A 23,681-nucleotide genomic window follows, 5' to 3' on the forward strand; every position below is an offset into this window, starting at 1 on the left:
CCTCCTTCCCTCCTCTGCCCTTGGAGACCCCTTGATCTTCTCTCGAATCCCCTCTAGCAGTGCCCAAGCCCATGCCCCTCCTCCCACTGCAGCCTGACCCCTGACCCCTTTACCTTACCCCCGAAGCTGTGTCCCTAGGGTCTTTCTGCCACCTCCTACTCTGGAGGCTTCCCTTCTGTGGCTCCCCACCGCTGCCGCGCCCCGCCCCCCACCAGTCCCTGACTCAGAGGTCTGAAGCTTGGGGGTTCCTGGCATTTACACCAGCCCTACCTAACTCAGCCCTGGCCTGCCCGCCAGTGCTCTAGCCACCCCACTGTCGGGGAGGCAGCAGGTTTCTTCACCAGGACTTGGCTCGGGCTGTGTCCTCCAGCCCTTACGCCTACCACTCTGCCACCGGCTGGACTCTTCACCGTTCATTATCCATTTCTCCGTATCACTTTCTTCATGAAGCCCCAGATGCCTATAACGCTAGGCTCAAGCCTCTGCAGGGCTCTGGGTTTCCCAGCAGCTGTCAACCCTGTCATGGGGGCCCCAGGACCCGGCAGAGGACGGGCAGGGGGCGGCAGGAGATCGAGGGCCTGCAGGAAGCCTTTCCATCTACCTGGGCCCGTTGTGCCTTGGAAGGGATGAGGGACTGATAGAGAAGGAACACCTCAGGCCTCTCCTTGACCCTGAACCAGCCCCTCAAGCTTTCACTTCCTCCACCCACGACAAGGTCAGAAAGCAGAGTCAGTGGCTTCCCATTGATGTCAAACTGATTTTTCTCATAACCAAGATCACCTGTGGGGCTATAGCTCATGCGAGAAGAAAAACCAAGGCAGGGAGGAGAGAGAGAGACCTCTGCTCCCTGGGACACACTGGTCCTTATCACTGGACGATTAACTGAGGAGCTGAGTTGCTGACAGGCATGGACACACTTGCTGTCACACATAGCCCAGCTGCTTTGAGGCCTTCCATGGGTTTGGAGCAGGGGCTAGCTGGTCCAAGGAGGTTCGAGGGAATGTACAACCCCGTGGAAGGGATGAAGGCCCCTGGAATCTCTCTTCAGGACAACAGACACAGACAGGATTGGGGTCAGTTGTTTGGGAGTGGACCTGGACCCAGAACTCAGCCAAAAGAAGCTTCAGTTATGTTCTCGCCCTCTCCCTGAATCCCAGGATAACTCGGACCTGGCTGGCCATGCCACGAGCTGGTGTTTGCAATCAGGGTTTGGATCCTCCACTTTGGTGGCTGGCTTGGCACTTTGAGCCTCTGGGGGTGGCATGATTCTGAGGAGCTCTGAGGGAAATCGGAGGTTTTCCTGACATCAGGAGGACTCATGGAACTCCCCTGGAACATGGTGACAGCTTCCTCCAGGACTAGGCAATTCCTGCAGCCTCAGGGGCCCCAGTTCTAATGGGGGGGCTCCCTCCCCACTCTCCAGCTGCCATCTGGGCCTCTACCTGCCTCTTGGGGGCGGGGGGAGTCTGGGCCAGGGGAGCTGGTGAGTGACTGCCTGGCTCCTCACCAGAGGGTCTCCGTACACCATCCTCTTCAGGCATCTCTGACTCAGAGCTTGTCTCTTTCTCTCTTCCCCATCCCCAAATGGATTAAAAATCCCAAGGCTGTGAGCACGTCAGTCGCCTGAGCAGCTATTTGGGAGTGGGGTGGGCCCTCTGGGAGGTGGATCAGCCTTAGAGTTGTACCCACTGGCTGGAGACAGTCTACCTCATTTCAGGGACACATAGGCTTGGTCTGGGAGCAGACACATAGCCTGGGTCCCTTGCCTAGCTCTGCCTGTCGAAGGGTCCCGGGCCTCATGGCTGCAGCTGGCATTGGGTGGGGCCAGGAAGATGGGCCTTCTTAGGCTAGAAGAGCTCTGGGGGACACAGGGGCAGGGAGCACTGAATCTCTACCTCTGTTTACCCAGTTGCTCCCAGGGATGAGGGATGACTGAAGTCCAGCTCTGGACAGCTCCATGCAGTGGGGGATCCCCAGCAGTTAACCTCATGGAGTCCCTCCCGTTAGGTTAGTGTACAGGACACCTGAGAAGCCCCCCTTCCTGCCACCTCCCCAATGGCTGGGAATTTCCCAACAGCCAAAGACAAGGAGGAATTGAGAGGCCGCCCCCGCCAATGCTGGGACAATGGAGCCTTATGCCCTCGAAATCAGAGCAGGGGCAGGAAGGCCAAGGGCAGGTGGGGGCCTGGTTGTCTGCACCCAGGGAAGCCCTGCTTGCCAGAACCCCACCCAGAACCGCTGCCAAGCCGGGTACAAGGGGGTCCTGGCCAGAATCCTGCATGGCCCACCCAGGGTGCATCAGGCAGACAATGCCGGCCCCTCAATGGCCCCTCTGTATAAGGTTCCCTCAGGAGGAAAGGAAGGAACCATCTCCGGTGCCTGCTTCCTGCTGGGCAGGCATCACAACTGGGGGGCATTGGTGCCCCTCCCGCAGATCTGGGGCCCAGTGGGGCCCAGACCTGACTGGCGTTGGGCGAGGGGTCCTGTTCTTGTCATCGGCCCTCAGTCCTCGAGGCAGGAAAGGCCTGGGGAACTGGGGGGGAGACAGGGGCTGGGGGGCGTTTATCTCCTTCCGATGCGGCCGCTGCAGCCTCTCATCTCCTGCCAGCACTCGGGGCCAGGGCCTCTAGAGGACTAGCAGGTGTGCGGAGGCGGGGTCTCGGTCCCTGCTTCCCTCCCCGCCCCGGCCCCCGCTCACTCCCGCCCTCCCCGTCTCCGCGGCGCCGACCCCGGCCCAGGACGCTTTGTCCTGCGGCGGGCGCTGAGCTCCCGCGGCCCCACAAAGCTCCCTTTGTGCCCGGCGGCCTCCGCAGTACCCGGTGACGTCAGCCTCGGTGAGGCGCCCACTGCGGCCGAGCGCGGGCTGCGGCGCCCTCTGGTGGACGAGCTCGCCTCCGAGCCCCGCCCAGTCAGGCCTGGCCTTCACCTTGCCCTGCTCAGAGGGTCAGGCGCTTGCCCGGCCCACCCCACAGGCACCCCTGGCGTTTCCTTATCCATCAACATGCGTGCACTTCCCAATGGCCTCCTGGAAGCCTTCGCACTCTTTGAGCCCTAGTCCCAATGCAGCCCTCCAGGACGCCGCCTGGCTACTCCCACACTGAAGTATAGCACCTGCCTGTCCCCACCCCCCGCACCGGGCTTGGAGGGCGCCCTCTGGGGCAGAGGCCCACATCGTTCCCAATTTTCTGTTGAGTCAAGCCCAAGGGGCCTCAGTTCTGGGCAACATGTTGGATTGGGAGACTGGAGGGTGTGCAGGTAGCTGTAGTCTACCTGGCTGTGTGACCGAAGCAATGTCTCTCCGCCTTGGGCCTGGGGGGTCAGTCACAGTTTCCTTCTACACTAGACTCACGAGGCACCTCTCCTGCTCCCGGTATGGAAGAGTCCCTTAGAACAGCTCTTTAAGAGATCTGGCCCCTGCGGTTCCAGCAAGGCTTGAAGGCTGCCCCAGGCCCAGGACCGCAGACGCGCTGGAAGGAGAGCGGAGACACATGGGCCTAAGCAGGTATATCCTCACCCAAGTGGGAAACCCAAAGCACTGAGCACTGAGCCTGAGTCTGATTTGGAGAGCTGAGCACCCAGGGGCCCGCCACCATGAGGGTTCGGGTCCAGATCCGCCATCAATCACCTTGGGACATCTCTGGGATAGAAGAATGCTGTGCAATCTCTGGTATTTTTCTTTCTACATTTTATTATTTCAAACCAGGTGAACAATTCCATAAAACGTGAAAAAAGCAAGGAAGTGTTCAACGCTGAAGGACCCGGCCTGGGGCGAGGGCTCGAGGGGCTTGGCCCCTCAGCAGGCAGCGGTGGTTCCTAAGTTAGCGCTAAGGAGCTACATTTAGGTTAATGGAGCCACTGGGCAGGGGCCCTCCGTGACGTTGGCAGTTGTCCGGAACAGCCCTTGGAACCCGATTCTGTGGCGGGCAGGGTGGGCCACCGCCTGCATAGGGGCAGCCAGCGGAGGGATAGGTGTAAACACGCAGACACACTCAAGGCACGGAATCACTGGAAGGGAGTTGGGTGGGTGCTGGTCAGGATCAGTTTTAAATAGTTTTTCTCTAAAAAGTTTTCTAGGTTTGCAGGTTTCTTTCTTTCTTTCTTCTTCTTCTTCTTCTTCTTCTTTTTTTTTTTTTTTGCTTTACTTCCATTTTTTAAAAAAGCTACGAGAGTGAGCAGGTGGACTGTGGTCTCCAGGAATGGTGGCGTCTCACGCTTCTTGTGCTTTTTCCTTTGGGGCCTCCAAGCGGCTGAGGGGGTGGGGTGGGCAGGAGGCTCCCTGTAAACATTTGGACTTGGGCTGGGTCAGGGGCTGGTGCTGGGTGAAGCCAGGGGTCCCAGGCTGGAGAAGTGGGTGCCCCTCCAGACACAGGTTTTGGGAGATTCAATATGTGTTCCCCTCCCCCGGCGCAGAACAAGACGATAGTTAAAACCAGAACAGATGCCCAGGAAGGGGGTACCACAGCCATCCCCAGCACCTGAGACAAGGAAGGGCTTCAAACAAGGAGGCCTGTGGCAACCCCTCCCCCAAGTCTCTGGAGCTGAGGAAGGGGACGGGGGAGCCAAGAATACAGAGAGGAGAAAAGCGGCTAGGGGAGGGACAGGCGGGGAGCGTGGTCCTCTTGGCCCCCATCTTCCTCAGGGGTGTGGGGGAGCACAGTCAGCGGTGGCCCTGGAGATGGGGGACAGTGAGAGCATGGGTTGGGATGTAGCCAGCGTGTGCTTCCCTCCCACCTCCCTTGACAATGACCCTCACCTTTCTTCTCAACCACTCGTTACCAGTGACACATCCAGGAGCCAGTATTTTTTGTGGGGTTATGTGGGGAGGGGAGTCTGTAGCACTGGCAGAGTCTTTCCCACCTCCCCCAGGGCCAGTGGGGCCAGCCTGAGCCCAGGACCCTCAGATAGGTCCGAGGGAAAAAACAACAGGGACGAGCACTGAGCTGGTCACACCGAGTAGCAGGCAGCTGGGCCCCTCGTCATCCCGCCTCCTTCAGGCTAGGCCAATGGCCTGAGGAAGTGAGTCTTCTCCAAGGAAGGTGGGGACAGCCCTCTAGTTCTTTCCCAGTGCACGGCCAGGCGATTCTGCTGTCTGGACCACTGGGCAGAACAGAGCCCAGCCCTACCTGTGCTAGCTTCTCAGAGCCTTGCACTGAGTGGCCCTCCCGACTCACCACCCTGTGCCCCTCCTTGTCCTCTGCTCTCCTACTGGGCACCAAGTTTCCCTACCCGCACCTGGACCTTCCCCAGCCCCAACCGCATCCCTTCTCTGGGCTCGGTGGCCCCACTTTATTCCTACCCAGCTCCCTGCCTGGCCCCCCCTCTGGCTCACCATCCTGCCAGGCCCTGCTGCCCCTCAGAAGAGGCCGCAGTCCTTCAGGTTGTTCTTGATGATGACGTCAGTGACGGCGTCAAACACGAACTGCACGTTCTTGGTGTCGGTGGCGCACGTGAAGTGCGTGTAGATCTCCTTGGTGTCCTTGCGCTTGTTCAGGTCCTCGAACTTACTCTGGATGTAGCTGGCTGCCTCGTCGTACTTGTTAGCCCCTGTGGGAGGCAAAGAGACAAAACGGTGAGGACCGTGATGCGCAGGCAGCAGGCAGGCCCGTCCCACACGCACAGCAGGTTCTGTGTATGTGAATGGACAAGCTATGAAGTGTGTTTTGAGAAGGGCCCAGCGAGTGCAGGCGCAAGTACCCAGGCCTCGGCAGCACCATCCCGACCAAGAGTCCCGCGGTTGCCCCTCTGTCCAGCAGGGGGCGCCGGCGGGCTACCTGGTCACCACTAGCACCTTCCCAGAGGCCTAGTCTCCACACCTGTGTACTCAGGGAAGCAGATGGTCAGGGGACTGTGTGTGATCTTCTCCTCGAACAGGTCCTTCTTGTTGAGGAAGAGGATGATGGACGTGTCCGTGAACCACTTGTTGTTGCAGATGCTGTCAAACAGCTTCATGCTCTCGTGCATGCGGTTCTGGGGGGCAGGACAGCACCGTCAGCACCAGCCATCGGCCCCCAATCCCCAGCCCCAGTGGCCTCTTGGCCTCTCACCATCTCCTCATCCTCGGCTAGCACCAGGTCATAGGCGCTCAAGGCTACGCAGAAGATGATGGCTGTGACGCCCTCAAAGCAGTGGATCCATTTCTTCCGCTCAGACCGCTGCCCACCCACATCGAACATCCTGTGGAACACAGGGCTGCCTCAGCTCTGGAAAAGGGGGTTCTGGGAGCGGGACCCTGCCCTATTTCACAAGTCAGCCAACCGAGCACAGGGGCCTGCTCAGAGTGGGCAGCTGCCTTCGTGGAATCCTCCGCACTTGTCCACCTCCCTGTTCCTGGGCCAGGGCTGGTCAGCAGGGAAGGCTGCGGCCACACAGGGCAGGGTCAGCAGAGGCTGAGCCGCTGGTGACCACACAGGCTTGAGAAACTTCAGAGTGAGGCTGGGAGACCCTGGACCAGTCCCTCCCTCCCAACACAGCCAGCAGCAAGCAGGCTCTGGAGTAAGGGTCCCGCCCTCTGTCACTTCAAAGGCTGGCAGGTCTCACCCTTCCACTCTGCCCACTCACTTGAAGTGTAGGTCCTTGAAGGTGAAATGTGTCTCCACGATGCCCGTGGTCTTCACACGGGTCCGTAGCACGTCCTGCTGTGTGGGGATGTAGTCACTCTGTGCGATGCGCTCCAGGTCATTCAGGTAGCTGGGGATGGGGTGGGGGGTCAGTGGGGGCCAGCACTGGGTCTCCTTACCGGGACCCCTGCATTAAATTCACCTGGACTAGAAGCCCTTGCCTCCGGACGCAGAGAAGGGAAGGAAGCCGGGGCATCACCCTGCAGGCTAGGCCTCTGGGAGGAGGTGCAGCTCCGTGCAGGCCAGCCCAGCCCCAGCACCCAGCTCTGAGCCAGGCCTGCTTCAGACAGGATCCAGGGAGGTGGAGCTGCAGGAGACGGGGTGGGATGGGGCAAACTAATTCTTCAGTGAGGGATTTCGGATGCGAATCAGAGCAATTATGGCACCGTCTGCAGAGGAGCCTGGCGTGTCCCCTCGATGTGGAGCTGGACAGGTTGGGGGCTGCCTGGCCCAGTGGGCTCTTTGCCTAGCACCCAGTAAAATCTGGGTTCCTCAGGGGAGGGCATTGACACCTGCTTGGTGGAAGCCCCAGGAGCTCCTCATTACCAGCTCCCTTAATTAGTATCATCACCCGCCCTGGGTCCTGGGGCCAGTCTTGCTGCCTGCCTCAATATCCTTGCTGTGTCCTGGGGGCTGGGCCCAGGCTTCCGAGTTGCTGCCCAGGGCTGCTGTCTTCCTCCTGGGGCCAGCCCTTGGCTCCCACCAGCAGCTGGGCCAGAGGTAAATGACCTCAGAGACAGAGACAGAACAGAATAACAGGAAGGGCCATGGGGAACCATGACGCATGTGCTGTGATCTGCATACCATGCTCCGCCCCCTACCGAGAGCCTCCAGTCTGGAGCCCCCATGGCGGGTTCCATACCAGCCTCTTCCTTCTCAACAGGTGGGCTCACCCCGGGGACCCACTGCTCCATGGCAGCCTTGGAGAATTGCTGTAAAGGTGGAGAGTCTCTGTCCCCTGTAGCGTCCCAATCCACTCCCCACCCTAGTGATCTTATCAAGGCGTAAACCTGCTCGGGAGAGCAGGGCCCGTGTTTGATGCTGAACCCCCACCCAGAACAGCACCGGGCACCCAGTGGGAGCTTAATGGGGAATGAAGAAGGGGACCAGGGAGGAGTGGGAAGTGGCCTGGAAGATAGCTCAATGCCTGCCCTCCTTGAGAATCCTAGGCACTGAGGTGGCAATGGTTGACAGAGCTCACCCCTCCCTGCCTCTAGGATCTAGAAGCTCCGCTGGCACTGAGCCTCTGCGACCTCCGGGAGGGGCAACACTGAGGCCCGGAGGCACCCCGCCCCCCAGTGCTTGGCAGTGACCTCGCAGCTCCTGTGACGGGCGTGTGCTCACAGGGAAGTTCGGGCCACTGCAAGGAGGATGGAAGTGACTGTCCATGTAACCAGGGCAGGGCTTGGAAATCATGGCCAGGCAGACCGCCTCCCACCCACCTCCTGAGGCCCTCGCTCCAGGCAGGCTCACAGCTGGATGGCAGTGGGGGTGGGAAAGGGCTTCCAGGTGGAGGGACTGGCTTAAGCAGAGGTAGGAGAAGGAGGTGAGTGTACAGGGTCAGCAGCCTATCTGGGGGGCACCATCCAGAGCCTGTGGATGTCTCCCACAGCCCCGCAGCCATCAGCGCTGGCCACCAATCTGTCTTTCCTGTTCCCCACGGGGTGCTCGGCACCCTGCACCAGGGAAGAAAGCTGGGGCATCACCCTATAGGCTAGGCCTTTGCAACTCCTGGGACCCCCTAATTCCCCCCCTGATTCCTCTTCGCACATCCGTCACCTCTCAGTCGATCTCCTCCCCTCGTGACCCCCACCCCCTGCCAGCATGAACTTCCTCCGTGACCTCAAGCACAGCCAGCACCCCAGGAGCCTACACGTGTGTCCCTGCCTGGAAGCCCTCCCCCTTCCTCCAGCTCATGCTCAGAACTCAGCCCAGGCAGTCCCGCCTCTGGACCACCCTGACTCCCACACACTGACACCCTAAGTTGTCGCTGCTTGCAGACTTATCCGTTCCACTTATCACTGTGTCCCGGAAGCCTGCACGGGGTCTGGCACAGAGTAGGTGGCAGCGAATGTAGAATGATAGCATCTAAGGACAGATTAGACTCAGATGGCCTGGCGGGGACTCCACAAGCCACCCTACCGGGCCTTCCTCCTGGCCTCCCATCCCGAACCCAGACCCACCAAGGCCTTTACTGACAGCCAAAAGCTTCATAGAGACTAACAGTATGTTTCTGAGAGTTCTCAGGCTCTCGGTCCAGCCTGTAGTCCAGACCACACCCCGCCCGGCCCTGCCCCTGGAACTCACTAGGCGGCAGAGTCGTTGAGCTGGTACTCCCGCGAGCGGCCAAAGCAGGTCTGCACACCATGGTCAGCCCAGAGCCTCCGGATGACGCCGGACAGGTCCTCAGGGAGCACGCCCTGTTCCTCGGCCGTGCAAGACAGCGCAAATAGCTGCCTGGCGTCATCCTGGGCACAGCAGCGGGGGGTCAGCCAGTCGTAGAAGCGCACCCCCCACCCCACCCCTTGAGAGCAGGGAGGCCTCCAGAACGGGGCCTCGGCTGGGGTGTTCTCGGGTTCCCCAGGACACGGTTTGCCCGAAAGCCTTTTGGGAGGTAGGCAGGAGTGGGGGTGAGAGTCCACATACCGCACGGGAGGGGTCGGCAAAGTCGATCTGCAGATTGCCCATGGCTTTGACAATGGCCATGATGGACTGGATGGTGTTGCTGTAGACGACCGCCCGGTACTGCCGGCATTCCTCCTCTGAGTAGCCATCCTCATGGATGATCCTGGCGGCCAGGGGTGAGGGGTTAAACTCCATATGCCATAGGGACCTCACTTGCCACCCAGGGCCGCTGGGGCCTGCAGGGACCTATTCCAGAGAGGACAACACTGCCCTCGACCCACTGGGACCTGAGGATGGATGACTCTGAGAAGGTCCCACGCCTGGCTAAGAAGGGCTGGGCAGTACAAGCCCAGGGGAAGAGAGAGGGGATCAAGGTTTGGAGGCTCCTCCCACGCCCGGCACTTACTTCATCTGCTTGACAATGGTGCTCTTCCCTGACTCCCCAGCACCTGGAACAGAGGGCGCAGGCAGTCAGGGAGCGGGCCACACAGACGAGCAACTAGTGGTCCAGCCATCTGTAGCCCCAGAGGCAGAACTCACCCTCCTCACCAATTGCAAGATGAGGTGGAGGCAGTCGGGGCTGGTGGGCAGCAGAGCTACCAGGCCTGCAGCTGGCAGGGTCACAGGAGTCAAGGCAACGTGGGCCACCTGAGCCCCATGGTGGACTCTTCCCAGACCTTTGCCTCACACTATCTCCACTGCCCACCGTGGCTCCCACTGCCCTGCTTGAGTTCAGGGGCTTTGGCTGGAGACAGGAGGCCAGTCCTGCAGGAGTCACCCTGTTATTCTCACACATGCAGCCTCGCCACGCTGGCCGTGCTCACCAACACGGCCCCTGGACAGAGCTGGCAGGAAGGAGCCCCGCCCACTCCAGCAGGGCAGCAGCCCACTTCTGCCTCACTCTGTTGCCTAGGGGCCTGGGATGGGCATGGTGTCCTACTCTTGCCTCCCAGACATGGCCCGAGGCCCAGCCCGCCCCTGAGCAGATGGTGACCAGGACCTGGGAGACACACAGTGTGACATGCATGCAGGCAGGCACACACACGCACACCCCATACTGACTCAAGATGCTTCCCTGGCCTGGCAGACCACACCCTGTATTTCCCCTTGGCCAGTGCCAGGGGATTTGCTGGCACTCTCCTGAGAATGTCATGGCAGCCCCACAAACACACACTCTTTCTGCTCCCATTTTACAGACGAGGGCGCTGAGGCTCAGGAAAGGCAAGTCTGGTCCCAAGATCACGCAGCCAGGATTTGGGAGGGCAGGGAACACACAGGACCATGATGCCTGGCCTGCCCAGCCCTTCTCAGAGCCTACGGGAAGATGCTCCGGGTGGGTGTTACAAATAGCAAATTCCCAAGAGACTCAGAGCCAGACCTGGAGGGGTGCAGCCCAGGAACCCGCATTCCCCAGGGAGTCTGTGCGGGGAAGTGTGAAGACCAGGAGGGCCACCCATCCTCCCTGACTGGGAGACGGAAGGGGCAGAAGCAGGGCCTCACCTCTCTCCCCACGGGTCCTTATCCCGAGCTCCAGGTCAAAGGCACTTCGGATGGGCCCAGCTCGCCCTCCCGGCCTTTGCCCACTGTTTCCTCCGCTCCTGCCATCACCGTCAGCCACACCTGTCTGGAACTGCCTCTTGCCACCTCCAGGCCTTTGCTGGTCACATCTGCCCCATGTCCCAGTGTCCCAATCCTTCTGATCACTGTGGCAGGTCTGTCCCTCTGAGCAGCTCAGCACGATGAGTGGGGAGGTCACACTTGGGGACCTGGCCCCCACATCCCTCAGGGTCAGTTAAGACGACCTCAGAGGAAGAAGTGGCGAACACACAAACTAACGTGGGCAACAGGAATAACAAAGCAATAATAACCACGGTGAGGCTGTGAGTGGCGCTCACTCCACGGCAGACGCGACTATGCTGAGCACATCCCCTAACCGCACAGCCACCTGAGGAGCAGTTCTGTTCTCACCCTATGTGACAAATAACGGAACTGAGAGAGCCTGCTGTCACATGGTTACAGTCCCCTCTGTGTGTGGCCCACCTCGCCTGCCCTGCAATTCCTCTTAGAGCTGCATTAAGTGCCCTGTACTGCAGCTGAGCCACTGGGTTCGCTCCCTGCCATTCCAGGTGGACGCTGGTCCGAGTCTCTGCGGTGCCCCCCAAGCAGCAGCAGGGCTCCCCAAGGCCCTGGCCGTCCTGCCTCTGCCCTACCCCCCACCTCAGATCCACATAACAGCAGGAGAAACTGAGGCGCAGCCGTGGCGCTCACAGGGGTGGACCTGCGTATGGGCACAACCTAGTGGCCTCCCTAAGGAGATTGGTCTGGGTTCGCCTAATAAGTGCCACCAGCTGCCTGGAATCATGGCTTCTGACTGTCCCAGGCCTGCTTCCCAGGATAGGGGAGCACTGGGAGTGGCACAAAGGTGCAGGCTGGGGCGGAGGTGGGGAGGTGAGCCCCTCTATCTGTTCTGCCCCTGGATGCCAGAGGCACCGTGCCAGAGTACTCCCCTGGGCATGGGCTCCAGTCAGGTGGCAGCACCGCTCTCACTTCGCTGGGCGTGGCAGTGAGCAGCCAGGACCCTGCACACTGACACTTCCCACCCGCTGAGTAGGGGACGTGTGGAGAGAGCCTAGAACAGCCCGACAGTGATGCCCGTTCCCCAGGGCCCCAAATACCCATGGGACAGCGACGGCGGCATTGGTCTGCTAGCCACAAGGGCCAGGTGACTGCCTGGCTGTCCTTTCCTCCGAGGCACCTGCTGCCACAGAGCGGGAGGGAGCACATCCTGGAGCAGAAGAGCCGAGAGCCATGGAGTCTCAGCCAGGACTGGGGGCCAGTGAGGCCGTGGAGGCCGCGGATGTGAAGTGATAGGTCAGATCAATCACGCATCTCCCGCCAGGTGAACCGAGACTCACTGATAGCTATCCAGGGACAAGGACCTGAGGTTAGGCTCAGGCTTGTCCCCTCTTCTGTAACTCTGGAACCCCTGTCCACCTGAGCACCAGTTTCCCTGTCTGGCCCTGGGACCACTCTCTTGGTAAGTGGTGTGGGCAGGGCAGTGACCTCGCCCAGTGATGGGGATGACAGCACAAAGTCGCTTTGCATCTGATTTTCCTAGCAGAGGCAGCAGACCTGGCAGACACCAAGGCAGGGGGCATCTGGGTAAGCCTGGCTGGAGCCAGGACGCCTGCTCCGCTGAGGTCAGCTGAGGGTCCACTTCCTTGCCCCCTTAGAGCCTCGGTCTCTCTTGCTCTCACATTCTAAGAGTCAATAGAACATTCTCTGCCCCGAGCAGGGGTCACTGTAGAAAGACTCCCATTTGACAGGTGGATGAACCAAGGTCGCAGAGCCCCCATCCCTGGACTCAGCAGGAAGGAGTGGTAGGACAAGGGTGTGGTACTGGTGGCCAAGCAGGAAGCAGTGGGGAACATCAGGACAGAGTCGGGGTCATGGCCCAGGAGCAGCTACAGCAGAGCAGGAGGCCGAGGGCAGAGGTTGGTGGGATCACAGCATGACACCCGGGTGAAATGGGTGGGACGAGGACCCTGGTTCTCGGGCGGCCCACCAGCAGGGCACCCTGGGAGCTGTGGCGTAGCAGCCTCACTGCCTGCCCCCCAGCGGGCCCCTTTCCCATCAGGGCGTGCAGTGCTCCCCGTCAGATACGCTGATACTCGGCGTGCAGTCTGCTTGTACCCTGCTGACCCTGGACACCCAGTCCGTCACCCAGCCCTGCACCTCCCCCGCAGGAGGGGGCTTCACCAGCTGGCTCCAGATTGCTGCAAAGATGCTGGGTAGAAAAACTCAGCCAACAGAAGGCGGCAGGAGTCTCCCGCCCACAGAGGGCCCCGCCAGGCACTCCATCTCTAGCTGAGTGAGACCACAGGGGCCCAAAGAGACTCCTTGGGGTGGCCACAGTGTTCCCACTGGGGTGTACCTCTTCCCACCAAAGAAACCTGGGACGAAGCTGCTGGGCCCCCGGGGTGGTAACTGCCTTGACGTGTTGGGTGACAGCAGAGGGCTGCTCCGCGTTAGAATATCTGCTTCCACTCTGGGGGCGCTGGGCCCCAGCGGAGGAGGGAACAGATGGGGGAAGGGAGACAGTCCCATGCCACCTGCCTAAGCAAGGCCAGCAGGCCTCTGCAGCAGACATGTGGTCAGCGGTCCAGTTGCTTGATCCCAAGCTCCGGCCTTCGGATTACTGCTGCCTGTCCCCCTTGCACTCTCTGTGTCCGACACGAGACTCTGCCCTGCTGGGAAGCCCTGGCAGGCTGCCACCCTCTTTGGCCTCGGTTTCCCCTCCACAGAGGCCGCCAAGCCTCGAGTGGCCAGCCAGCCCATCTCCCACTTTCAGATCCTCTCCCAGAGGGATGTCCAGACCTGCCACAATGCTGGTGCCCACACTGGTCCTTCCTGAGACCTCCAAGAGCTCCTGAGACCTTCCTGCCCATTCCTGGTACCTCCCTTATCTCCCCCTAGGAGAGGGGTGAGGGTTAAGCACAAAGCTCTTCTCACAGTGCCGGGCACACCGTGGGCATTGAGATAAAAGTTATTAACGCGATTTTTCTACTCTTTGGAGGATTACAGATTTCCCCAGACCTCTCGTTTCCTGAAGCCACAGCAACCACAACCTGCAGAGCGGCCCGCTGGGGCCATCGCATTTTAAGGAGAGTTTCTGAGGCTTTCAGACAAAGAGCAGGGGAGGGCGATGACCAGTGGCTGACTGGCTGACTCAGCAGCGGTAGCTCCCTGCCGGGACTTGTGCAACCTGGGACTGGAGTCAGAGCCACGGACTCCTCTGCTGGCTTTTTGCTTTGAGTTCGTCACTTCCCTTCCACGCCACCCAGCACTCGTACCCAGCTGTGGCCTCCTTCCTGCCCCGGAGCCCTACGGCAGGCACTGCTCACCGCCTGCCTGCACTCAGGCTGGGGAAGAGGCCTCCCTGCAGAGGCTCCTGAGCTGGTGGGCTCCCCTGGAACATGCGGGGGGACGGAGAGCAGCCAGCTGACGTGGCAGGCCTGAGGGCAGAGATTCTCATAAGCAGCAGTGGCTGTGACCACAGGAGAGACTTGGGCAGCAGCCCAGCTCAAACCCACAGCACCAGGCCCGCCCCCACTGCCACAGCCCTCAGGCCTACCCCGGTGGGGCACAGGGAGGAAGGCAGGGGTGCAGCCCACCCCAAAGGCAGCCCGGGCACCACCTCCCACTCCCATCCCGGGAAGGTGCCACGTCTCCAGCCCGGCCCCGTCGTTCCGGGCCCCCAGCCTCACCGCCACCAGAGGGAGCACAGCAGCCAGAAACCCGGCAGAGGCAGTGGGGGCTGGGCAGTGCTGGGGAGCATTTGTTTCTGAAAAGCAGCGTCAGCTAGGGCAGCTGGGGGAGGGGCCTGGACCCTCACCCATCGCCCCCTCCCGAGCCTGGGAAGCTCTGGGCCGGCAGAGACACTGCACCCGGGGAACAATGGGAACGGGAGGGAGGGGAAGAGGGCCCGCCACACAAAGGCGCCCGAGCCCCGCCCCTGGCGGCTCTTCCTTCCTCCAGGTGGTCCTCTTGGGCCCCCTCACTCCCTCCCTCCAAGGAGGCTCAAGCAAGGCTGGCACCGTGGGGGTCGTGGATGGGCCCTGGGACACCCCCGTCCACATTATGTGGCCTTGGCTTCTCCTGGGTGCCCCAACGAACCCGGAACCTCCCTCCCACCAGGCCCTGCCACACCTGAGTCGCCTCCAGCGGCTTCCAGGGGTTCGTGATGCCCATCAGAGAAGCACTAAGAACCAGGGCTTGGCCTCCTGCTGTCCAGTCAATGCTCTCTGAGCAAGGGCCACCAGACACGGAGAGGGCTTTCTGGGGGCAGAGCTGGGTCTCCATCAGTGGGACCCTGCCCACTATACAGGGGGAAACTGAGGCACTGAGCAAGGAAGGCCAGCCTGGAAGAGAGGAGGCCCTGAGACCTGTTCGTTGCTGGCCCCTCAGGACACAGGTCTCACCCTCTGCAGCAGCCAGAAGATGCTGGACAGGCCCCAGGTCACACAGGAGCCAAGCAGAACCCCTGGGAACCTCCCTGGGGAGGGGAAGGCCACAAAACTCGGATTCGGAGGCCAAGGGGCATGAGGACCAGCCTCGGCACCTGTCATGCTATGTCAGCCCACACTGCAGACACATTCAGCCGCCACACAGTTCCACCATGGCCTGCGCTCACAGCGGAAGCCCGCGGCAGGAACACCCTTCCTTCACCTCTGGACGACCCCTAGTCTTTGGACCAAGCTCAGGAGCCCCCACCCTGGACTGTGACAACCCCTGGGCCTGGGCTCAGTCCTCGAGTCTGGTGGTTGTGGGAGGAACACGCATCATGTTAGGGGCAAAGCGAAGTGCCAGGCTGCCTGGCGATGGGCTGAGTATGACCACGAGGGACATGGGCTACGAAGCAAAAATGGGGGCAGCTGTATGAGGACGAGGTTGCTTGCGGCCACGTCGCAGATCTCTGACTTTGAGCAGGAAAAAAGATTCCTGTAGTCGTGGGTCCTGCCCACCAGGGCAGACAGTCCCCTTTCAATACCTAAAAGAGGAATGGAGGCCAGTGGAGACAGGTGCCTGGGCACACGGGATACACACGCACCATGGCGCCTGTCTGTCCTCCTGCCTGGCCACGGCAGTTGGGGGCAGGTGGTCAGAACCACTACCCGGGTCATATCTTGGTATCTGTACTGATTGGGTTTGTCATGTCATGTCCCCGAGCCTCGGTTTCCTCATCAGTGAAATGGGTGTAACGTCAGTCCCAGGCTCATAGGGTTAAATAAGCCCAGGAAGAGTCTAGCCCCCACATAGAGTCAAGGCTCCATCAGAGACAGCTGCTGTTATCCCCAGAGGCCATGGGAAGGCACCTCCAGGCCCAGTGGGTAGTAGATGCGGGGCCGGGGGGGGATCCTCAGGCTGGACCAAGGACCCCTCTGTCCACCCCTAGGCAGGGGAAACCCAGAGTGAGCTAATCCCGGGGCTGCTGCTCCATTTCCGGGCATTCATCTCGGCCTGCAGCCGGCCTTCCGGTTTTGGAGGGCAATGGCCGCTCGGGAACCTAAGAGTAGCCCTCTGCTTTCCTGCTAGCTCTCCAGTCGGCGTCCCTCTCCCAGCCACCACTTCCTGTGGTCAAAGGAGGGGCCTGGAATCCTTCTCAGAGGCGCCACCTTCCCTGGGATCCTGGGCCCAGGGGATGCTGGGGCAGGCCAAGGGATGGAGATGCCTGAACTGACTCCGATCCAGCAAGGATCTGTAGGGCAGTCCAGGGGAGTATGCAGATGAGCCTGCGCAGGTGGGGCTCACCTTCTAGATACCCCGGTTGACAGGGCTCACCCCCCACACCCAGTACAAAGCACTAGCGGCCCTCTGGCCTCTTCCTCATTTGGGCTCCTCCTCCTCCAGCTGCTTCCTCCTTTTCCTCTGGTGTGGACACCGCTTCCCCAAGAGGCCCAGCCCTGCCATGCAGACTCCGCTGCCCCTCTTCCTGCCCCAAGCACAGTAGGTGCTGCCATCGACATCTCCTTTGCATATTTTGAGGCTGTAGGAGCCTTGACACCCTGGAACCCACCAAGCCATAAGGCTACCTTCTCACGCTACCCACTTTAGGCTTTGGCTTGCACTGGCCTGGAACTCACTGCCAAGCCTTGGATGTACATGCGAAAGTGCCCAGCAAGCGGCTGGTTATTCCAGGGAGATTATTGCTCCCAGACCACCAAGATGGCCACAGCCCCAAGAAGCAGCACTGGGGGTGAGGGTGAGGGTGGGTTGGGTTTAGTATGAACAAAAGATTCAGGCTAGTAGGGATGGGTGGGGCAGGCAGAGAGGGACCCACCCTGTACTTGTGGCTGAGGGAGGGGCTGCCTCAGAGCATCAGGTACCAGGGCCACCATCAAAGGGTCTAGTCCTCTGCCTCCCCAAGGCACCTTGCTAGGTATCCCTAGATGGGGCCCATGAGCTGTGGCCCAGCCAGAACCTGTTGCTCCATCCCCGTCACTGAACCCCTAGGTCAAGTCCCACCCCGAGCTATTGGGAAAATGGGACAGAGCATGGCCACGGTCCTGTCCCCATCTGTCCAGTCCTGCCTCCCCCACAGCACCAAAGGGTATGGTGGGGTGAGGCCACGGTCCCTCCTTGGCTAAGAGATTATGTGGACAAAGCTTTCTCCATCCTGTTCCTACCAAAAGAATGGGTGGCTTTTAGAGACAAAGACCAAGAGACACACAGCCAGGGACAGATATTAAGGGCAAGGTGTACAGGACCAGTGTGCCTGCCTGTGGCTCAAGTCACCTCAAATCCCAGCCTCTACAGTGCCGGAGGCCTAGAGACCTCACTGGGACCCCCGCTTCCAGCACTACCCGCTGTCACTTGCTGGGCAACGTTTTCAGGCCTAGGATACCAATAATGGCACCCAGTGACTGTAGCTCAGGCCAGCCCAGGGCCAACCCCTGACAGGCTGCCCAGGTCCCAAGGGGCCCCTGATCGTGCCAGCCCCCACCTGGCAGCCTAGGCTCTGACTCAGGCACAGTGGGTGGCTGGAGGCTGCCTTGGCCTGGCATGGGCGGGCACTATGCTCCCCAGCTGCCGACTTCTGCCTCCAGCCACGACGGCCTCTCTGTGTCCTTACCACTGCTTGGCCCTCCGCCTAGGTTTTGTACCCCCACCCTCCTGAGACCCCCACAGCGGAGCTCCAGCACCACGTCCTTTGCAAAGCCACCCTGATTCACCCAGTCTCCTAGTTTGAGGGCATTCCTGAAGGACCGGGTCTCACGCCTACTCTGGACGTGTGACCTCTCAGGTTGCCTGTAGCAACACTGGGGTTGTGGGCGTGGGCTGAGCCCAGCGGGACTGGACAGGACGCAGGCAGGAGGGGTCAGAAATGACTTAGACCCCTGCTCACTCTCTGGTACGGAAGCTCCTGCATTGCCCGCTCAGGAAGACAAAGCCTCGCCCGGCCTGGGGGAGGGGTGGGAAGAAGAGACTGGGAGGCCCAGGCTGCCCCGCCTCCCATTCAAATGTTAATGAGCTCCAGCCGAGATGGGGAAAGCTGGAGAAAAAGGGGGAGGGGGTCTAGAGGCGGGCCTGGGTACCCAGATCCCCTGGAAGGTTGCTCAGCCCTGCCCAGCCCCCAGAGGTTGGGCTTAAGGTCCCCAGGACTGTCTGTCACTCCAGCTGGCGCCAATTGTTTACATGCCTTGTCTCCCCACTTGCTGTGAACAGCTGCCTGAGGACAAGAAAGGGGGTTCCCCGGGGCCTCCATACTGGGGCCAGGAAGGCTCTAGGACAGGGAGATCCCTTCCTACCAAAAACTCTTGGTTCTGTAGGAGTCAGCAGAGGGTCCCTCACTCATTTTCACACCTCTAGGCTCTGATGTACTGTCCCCAAACACCTGTGGCTGCAGGCAGGCACCCCAGGCCTCGGGTTATGGATGGAGATCAGGGTGCCTACCAGGATTTACCTGTCACTAGGTTTCTCAGCCAGTGCACTAGGTGGGAATGGGATTTGAACCTGGGTCTGGTGACCTCAAGAGCTGATCTAAGGAAGGTAAGCCCTCCTCCCCGAGGCTACGAAACAGCCGCCCAAGGGCTTAGGGACCTAGGCCAGGCCTTCCTCCCTCAGTGCCCTTGGTGAATTGGTCCCTCTGCCCCCAATGCCCAGCCCTAGCGAATGCTGCTCATTTTTCAAGGCCACCCAGAGGCCCTCTTCCCCAGGAAGCACCCTCCCCTGCTACCGAGCAGGCCGGGATCCCAGGCCTTCTCACTATCTCCAGTTAGACCAAGTTCCCTCCCTGTTCACGGATGTGCTCAATAGCTTCGTTCTTCCCATACACACTTAATAGGCACCCACAGTGTGCCAGACCCTTTGCGAGAGACAGACAGGACAAAGGCCACAAAACACCTTTCTTTTTCTTTTGGTAAAACTAATTGAGCCTTTGTGTGTGCAGGCTGTGCAGGCAAGGCCAGGAATCCTGCTCCGGTCTGCTCTGGTCTGAGCACCTGGGCTGCAGGACGGCCCCAGCCCCAAGAGCTAGACAGGCCTGCAATAGTCCCCAAACAGCCTGAGCTGAAAGGAGGATTGTCAAGCCACTCTCCCCCAGGAACAGCTGGAGCCCATACTGTGTGTCGTGCCCTGTGACAAGCTGTAGACTGGTCAGCAAGAGTTCTGCACACGGCAGGGAAAGGGCTGTCCCTGAGGGGCCAGTAGAGCCTGTGGTGAGACCAGGAGGAAAAGAGGCTAAAGAACTTTTCTTCCACTATCCCCCCCAGTCCTGGCCATTGGCCCCACATGGAGGCCTTGCCACCTCCCAGCGACCACTGTCTTACTCCTTCCTCCATCTACCCATCCCCAAGACCAAGTTCAGACCAGCAGCACTTCTTTCATTCGACAAATGGATAAGCGTCCAACAGGTGCCAGGCTCCGTGCTTGGCATGGGAGACTCAGAAACGAACAGGACACAGTCCTGGCTCTGTAGTCTCAAGGGAGGGAAGCTGTGACCCATAGCAAATACCATGCTCCAATGATGGAAGCACCAGGAGCCGGAGGAGGTGCTTCCCCAGCCTTGGTGAAGCGGGGCTGTCGAGGAAGGATCCTGGGTAGTGATCCCTGAGCAGAGCCTTGAGAACAATCAAGTAGGAGCGAGTTAGATGGAAATGGGGACAGCGCACCAAGTGAAAGGAACAGATGCCGAGGGCCGGGGCGAGAGAGAAGTCCTGCAGTTATACCCGGAGGCTCCGAGGAGCCAACGATGGCCACTGTTTCTCCTTTCTCTCTAGGCTGCCCACACAAGCCTATCCTAGCCAGACAGCCCCAAACACAAACTCTGGCTTCCTTTCCCCTAAGTGCCCAGCCCGAGGGCTCAGATTCTGCCTGGGGATCGCCCGTGGGGATGGGGGCTCTCCCTGCAGCAGGGCTGATCTCGGCAACTCTGCTCCGCCTACCAAGCTGCCAGGAACAACCCTCTCTCACAGTGTGTACCACAACTGCGTCCGCCTGGGTGACAGTGATGTGCCTGCCCGCTGGCAGGACTACCCAGGACTGGAAGGAGCCAGTATGCGGGTGGGGCAGCAGGCGTGGTTCTGGCTGGGAAGAAAGGCTGGCAATTGCCCAGTGTGAGTCCCGTTGCCTGGACAGTCCTTCCCGCTATGTGGGACAGGTGCCCAGCACGCTGAAGCTGCCCAGCTGGGCTCCAATCACCTCCTTGTACCTGGACTGGAAAGGGATGGCCAGCCAGGACCCTTCCCCAGGCAGCCATGGCAGATTGGGTCTTCAATTTCCGGCAGAACTTGGTCTCCCAGACCCCTGGCAGTGCACCCTCTGCAGGGCCTTAGCACCCATCCCACACTCACAGAAATCTCCATGAGTCCCCTACTCTCCCCACCATGGGCCCAGGCACACCTCTGACCCCAAATTGTGAAGCCCAATTTACGGACAAAGCGAAGTCAGAGGGGCAGGATGCTGAGATGGATTCCCCAGCCTAGAAAATGCTGGGGACCCTGCACCCCTGGTTGTGCCAGCCCAGTGTGGGAGGGGTTGCCAGGCCCAAAACCTGATCTGGGCTCCTAGAAGCAAGACCGTTGGGGTAGGGTCTAGACACAGAACAGCCCAGAAGCCCTGTGTCTCCCCAGACCCACGGCCCAGTTCCACATCTCAGCCACCACATTAACTGTGACCAGCCTGGGAGGGGGCTGGCTAGAGGTCCCTGGCCAGACACCGGGGAGCAGCAGCACAGGAAGCACCCTTCCCAGGCCCGGCGGGCAGCAGTGACGGGCATTCCACCGCGGCGACACCCACTCACTGCCGCGGCCGCACTCGGAGCTCGGAGACAGGAAGAGGCAAGCGCCCAACGCAAAACAGCCCAGGAGGCTGGGCCGCCGCCCCTTCCCGCCCCTTCTCTTCCTCCCGCAGCGGCAGCGGAACGGATGCCATTTTGAAACCTCGGGGCTGTGCCCCCGAGGCCAGGCCCCCAGGGATAGTCAACAGATGAGCGAATGACCGGAGACACACTGTCTCCCGGCCACACGCCCAGCGTGAAAAACCCCACTTTTCACAGCCTGCGGACCCCACAGCAGCTCTAGGGTTGAGGAGCCACACCCCCCACACACCGTCCAGCCTCCAATGCTGCTGTAGGGACCTCCCTCCTTCCAACCCTGAAACCTCTCCCAAATCCGGCTGCCACAGGGCACACCTGCTCCTGGTGGGAAGCTGGATGCGGACAACTACAGGGCCCACAGTCTTTGCAAAAGTCCACCTCAGATGCCCACCCCCACCTGGCCCCCCAACTCCTCATCCAGCTGGTCCAACACATCCCTCGTAGGGCCTCAAGATCCGAGGCCCACACACTCTCAGAGGCCACGTCCCAGGCCTTTCGGCCCAGGGGGCTGCGGAAAGCCCGGCACCCACCAGCAGATTTCAAACCGCCTGCCAGGGCAGCAACATGTCGGCTGGCTGTCTCACCACTTCCACTTCCCCCCACCCCTCAAGCAGCCACCATCTTCCCTGGCCTTGGAGGCGCCACAACCCAAACTCCTCCACACTCTCTCCTACTGCCCAGACCTCCCCCTTACCAGCCCAGAAAGGCTTAGAAACTGGGAAAGGGATGGCCAGAGGTATCTCCCCGAGAAGCCGAGGCCTGGTCCCTCACCCAGAGGGACCAGTAGAGCCTCCAGTCCAGCCACCTGGGAGTGGGGGCTCCCTCCTCCCAGCAGGGCCCGACCGTGCAGGAGGGTGGGGGACTCTGGGGAAGGCCGGAGTGTGGGAGAGGACCTGCGGGAGGGGGAGCAGCGGGTTTGAGAAGTGATGCCTGCAGAGGGGGACCTGGTGAGTCAGGTACAGGGAGCAGGGGTCTCTAAAGGTTTGGGGGTCCTGGCTGGAGAGGGGGCTCACGAACGGTCTTGGTTTCTCGCTTGAGAGGTCCTTTGGGTCAGGGTGCACGGGTGGAGGATATAGGGTCCAGCGTAGAGATGAGGCACAGAGAAGGAAGGAGGGAGTGGGGGCCTGGCAGGGGCTCTGGGGATCCTCATGCCCAATGGGAGTAGGGGGAGCAGGTGAGGGGGAACAGGTGGTCCCCAGGGTGGCAGCCGAGTGGGGTTCTGGGGATTTGGGTACAGTCTAGAGAAGGCTGCAAGGACAAGGCAGGGACTCCGAGGGTCTGTGAGGCTGGTCGGCAAGGTGGATGGTCTAACGGGGTTCTGGGCAGTTTATATTGGGGCACTGGTGGTTGGGTTTGGGGGTTTGGGATGAACTGAGGGTCTGATCTACAATCTGGGCTACGGATCGCAGGTCTAGGCCAATCCAGAGTTTTGAACCATTATTTGAGTGTCGTGGCCAGGCCGGGTCTGTGGGTTCAAGTCCAGCTGTGGGAGTCCAGCCCGAGTCTGGGAGTTCCAAAGCCCTAGCCTGGAGGTCAAAGTCCTGTTAGGGGTCTCGGGCCGGGAATCGGGGATCTCAGCGCAGGGCGCGGCCTCACCCAACAGCAGCAACTTCACCTCCCGCGCCGCCTTCTCTCCGTCTTCTCGCAGGTTCTTGTCGATCATCTTGGAGCGCTCGGCCGCCGCCTTGTCTTCGGCGCTCACGGTGCAGCCCATCCTGCCGTCCGCCGGCCCGGCCGCCGCCCGGCGCCCCCACACGGCCCCCGGCCCAGCTCGGCCCCGCGCGACCCACTACGCTCCCGCCGCCGGCACTCTGCGGGTAGCTCTCGGGTCCGCAGTTCCGAGCTTCTGCGGGCGGCGCCTTTCAGGGCTCCGCGCACGGACGGCGGGGCGGGACGGGGGAGGGGACGGAGCGAGCCAGGCCCGGGACTGGGCCGGGGCGGATCCGGAGGCGGGGCCATAGGAGATCCGGGGCCGGTGATTGGCCTGAGGGCGGAGCGAAGGAGCAGTTAAGCACAGCCCAGGCTCGGGCCGGGGCTGGAGGCGGAGCCAGGCCGAGGGAGAGCCGTAGGGGTAGAGCCAAGCCCAGAGGGATTGGACTCCGGTCGGGCTGCGGGCGGTGCAGGGTTCCGATTGGGCGTGGAGCGCCTGGGGCTCGGCGGCCCGACGGCGGGGGCGGGAGGATCTCGTAGCCCGAGGGTGGGGATCCGGTGCACCTCGCGGGCAGAGCAGGAATCAACCCTCAAAGGTGGAGGAGGCGTGTCCTCGTCACTTGTTAAACTTAATGGACCCAATAAACTTGTTTCGGGATCTACAGAGCCTATAGCCTCTCTAGACTGCGGTTTTCTCTGTCCTAAGGAGGGTTTGGCCCCTTGTCTTTCTGGGTTGCATTTTTTAAAAAGTCCATTGCCACCTGTACACCTTTGCTGGGGAGACTTTTCTAGTCATCAAAGACTTATCCACCCTTCTCTGAATTTCTAGGAGGCGGGTAGCCATCCTGGGACGCAACCAGGATCCAAGGGAGGAGAAGAGGGAGAGAGGTGCCAACTGACTTCTGGAAACTTAA

General features: G+C 60.8%; 1 protein-coding gene across 1 annotated transcript; it reads right to left on the reverse strand.

The window, feature by feature from the left end:
• Window positions 1–3,668: 3,668 nt before the first annotated feature.
• On the reverse strand, window positions 3,669–22,990 carry GNAI2 (G protein subunit alpha i2). Its single transcript, XM_011364717.2, has 9 exons — window positions 22,714–22,990; window positions 9,649–9,691; window positions 9,264–9,405; window positions 8,925–9,085; window positions 6,559–6,687; window positions 6,045–6,174; window positions 5,814–5,967; window positions 5,330–5,544; window positions 3,669–4,669 (listed from the first exon to the last, which is right to left on the reverse strand). The coding sequence occupies exons 1-8, from the start codon at window positions 22,829–22,831 to the stop codon at window positions 5,354–5,356; spliced, it is 1,068 nt and encodes a 355-aa protein (XP_011363019.1). The 5' UTR covers window positions 22,832–22,990; the 3' UTR covers window positions 3,669–4,669; window positions 5,330–5,353.
• Between the last annotated feature and the right edge of the window lie 691 nt (window positions 22,991–23,681).

This window comes from Pteropus vampyrus, unplaced genomic scaffold (assembly GCF_000151845.1).
Source record: "Pteropus vampyrus isolate Shadow unplaced genomic scaffold, Pvam_2.0 Scaffold100, whole genome shotgun sequence".
Lineage (NCBI taxonomy): Eukaryota > Metazoa > Chordata > Mammalia > Chiroptera > Pteropodidae > Pteropus > Pteropus vampyrus.

Coding starts and splice junctions, on each gene's coding strand:
- GNAI2 (XM_011364717.2), bottom strand. CDS start 22,831: ATGGGCTGCACCGTGAGCGCCGAAGACAAGGCGGCGGCCGAGCGCTCC. Junction 6,175..6,558: donor TTCAAGGACCTACACTTCAA/GTGAGTGGGCAG, acceptor TGTGTTCCACAG/GATGTTCGATGTGGGTGGGC. Junction 5,968..6,044: donor TAGCCGAGGATGAGGAGATG/GTGAGAGGCCAA, acceptor CCTGCCCCCCAG/AACCGCATGCACGAGAGCAT.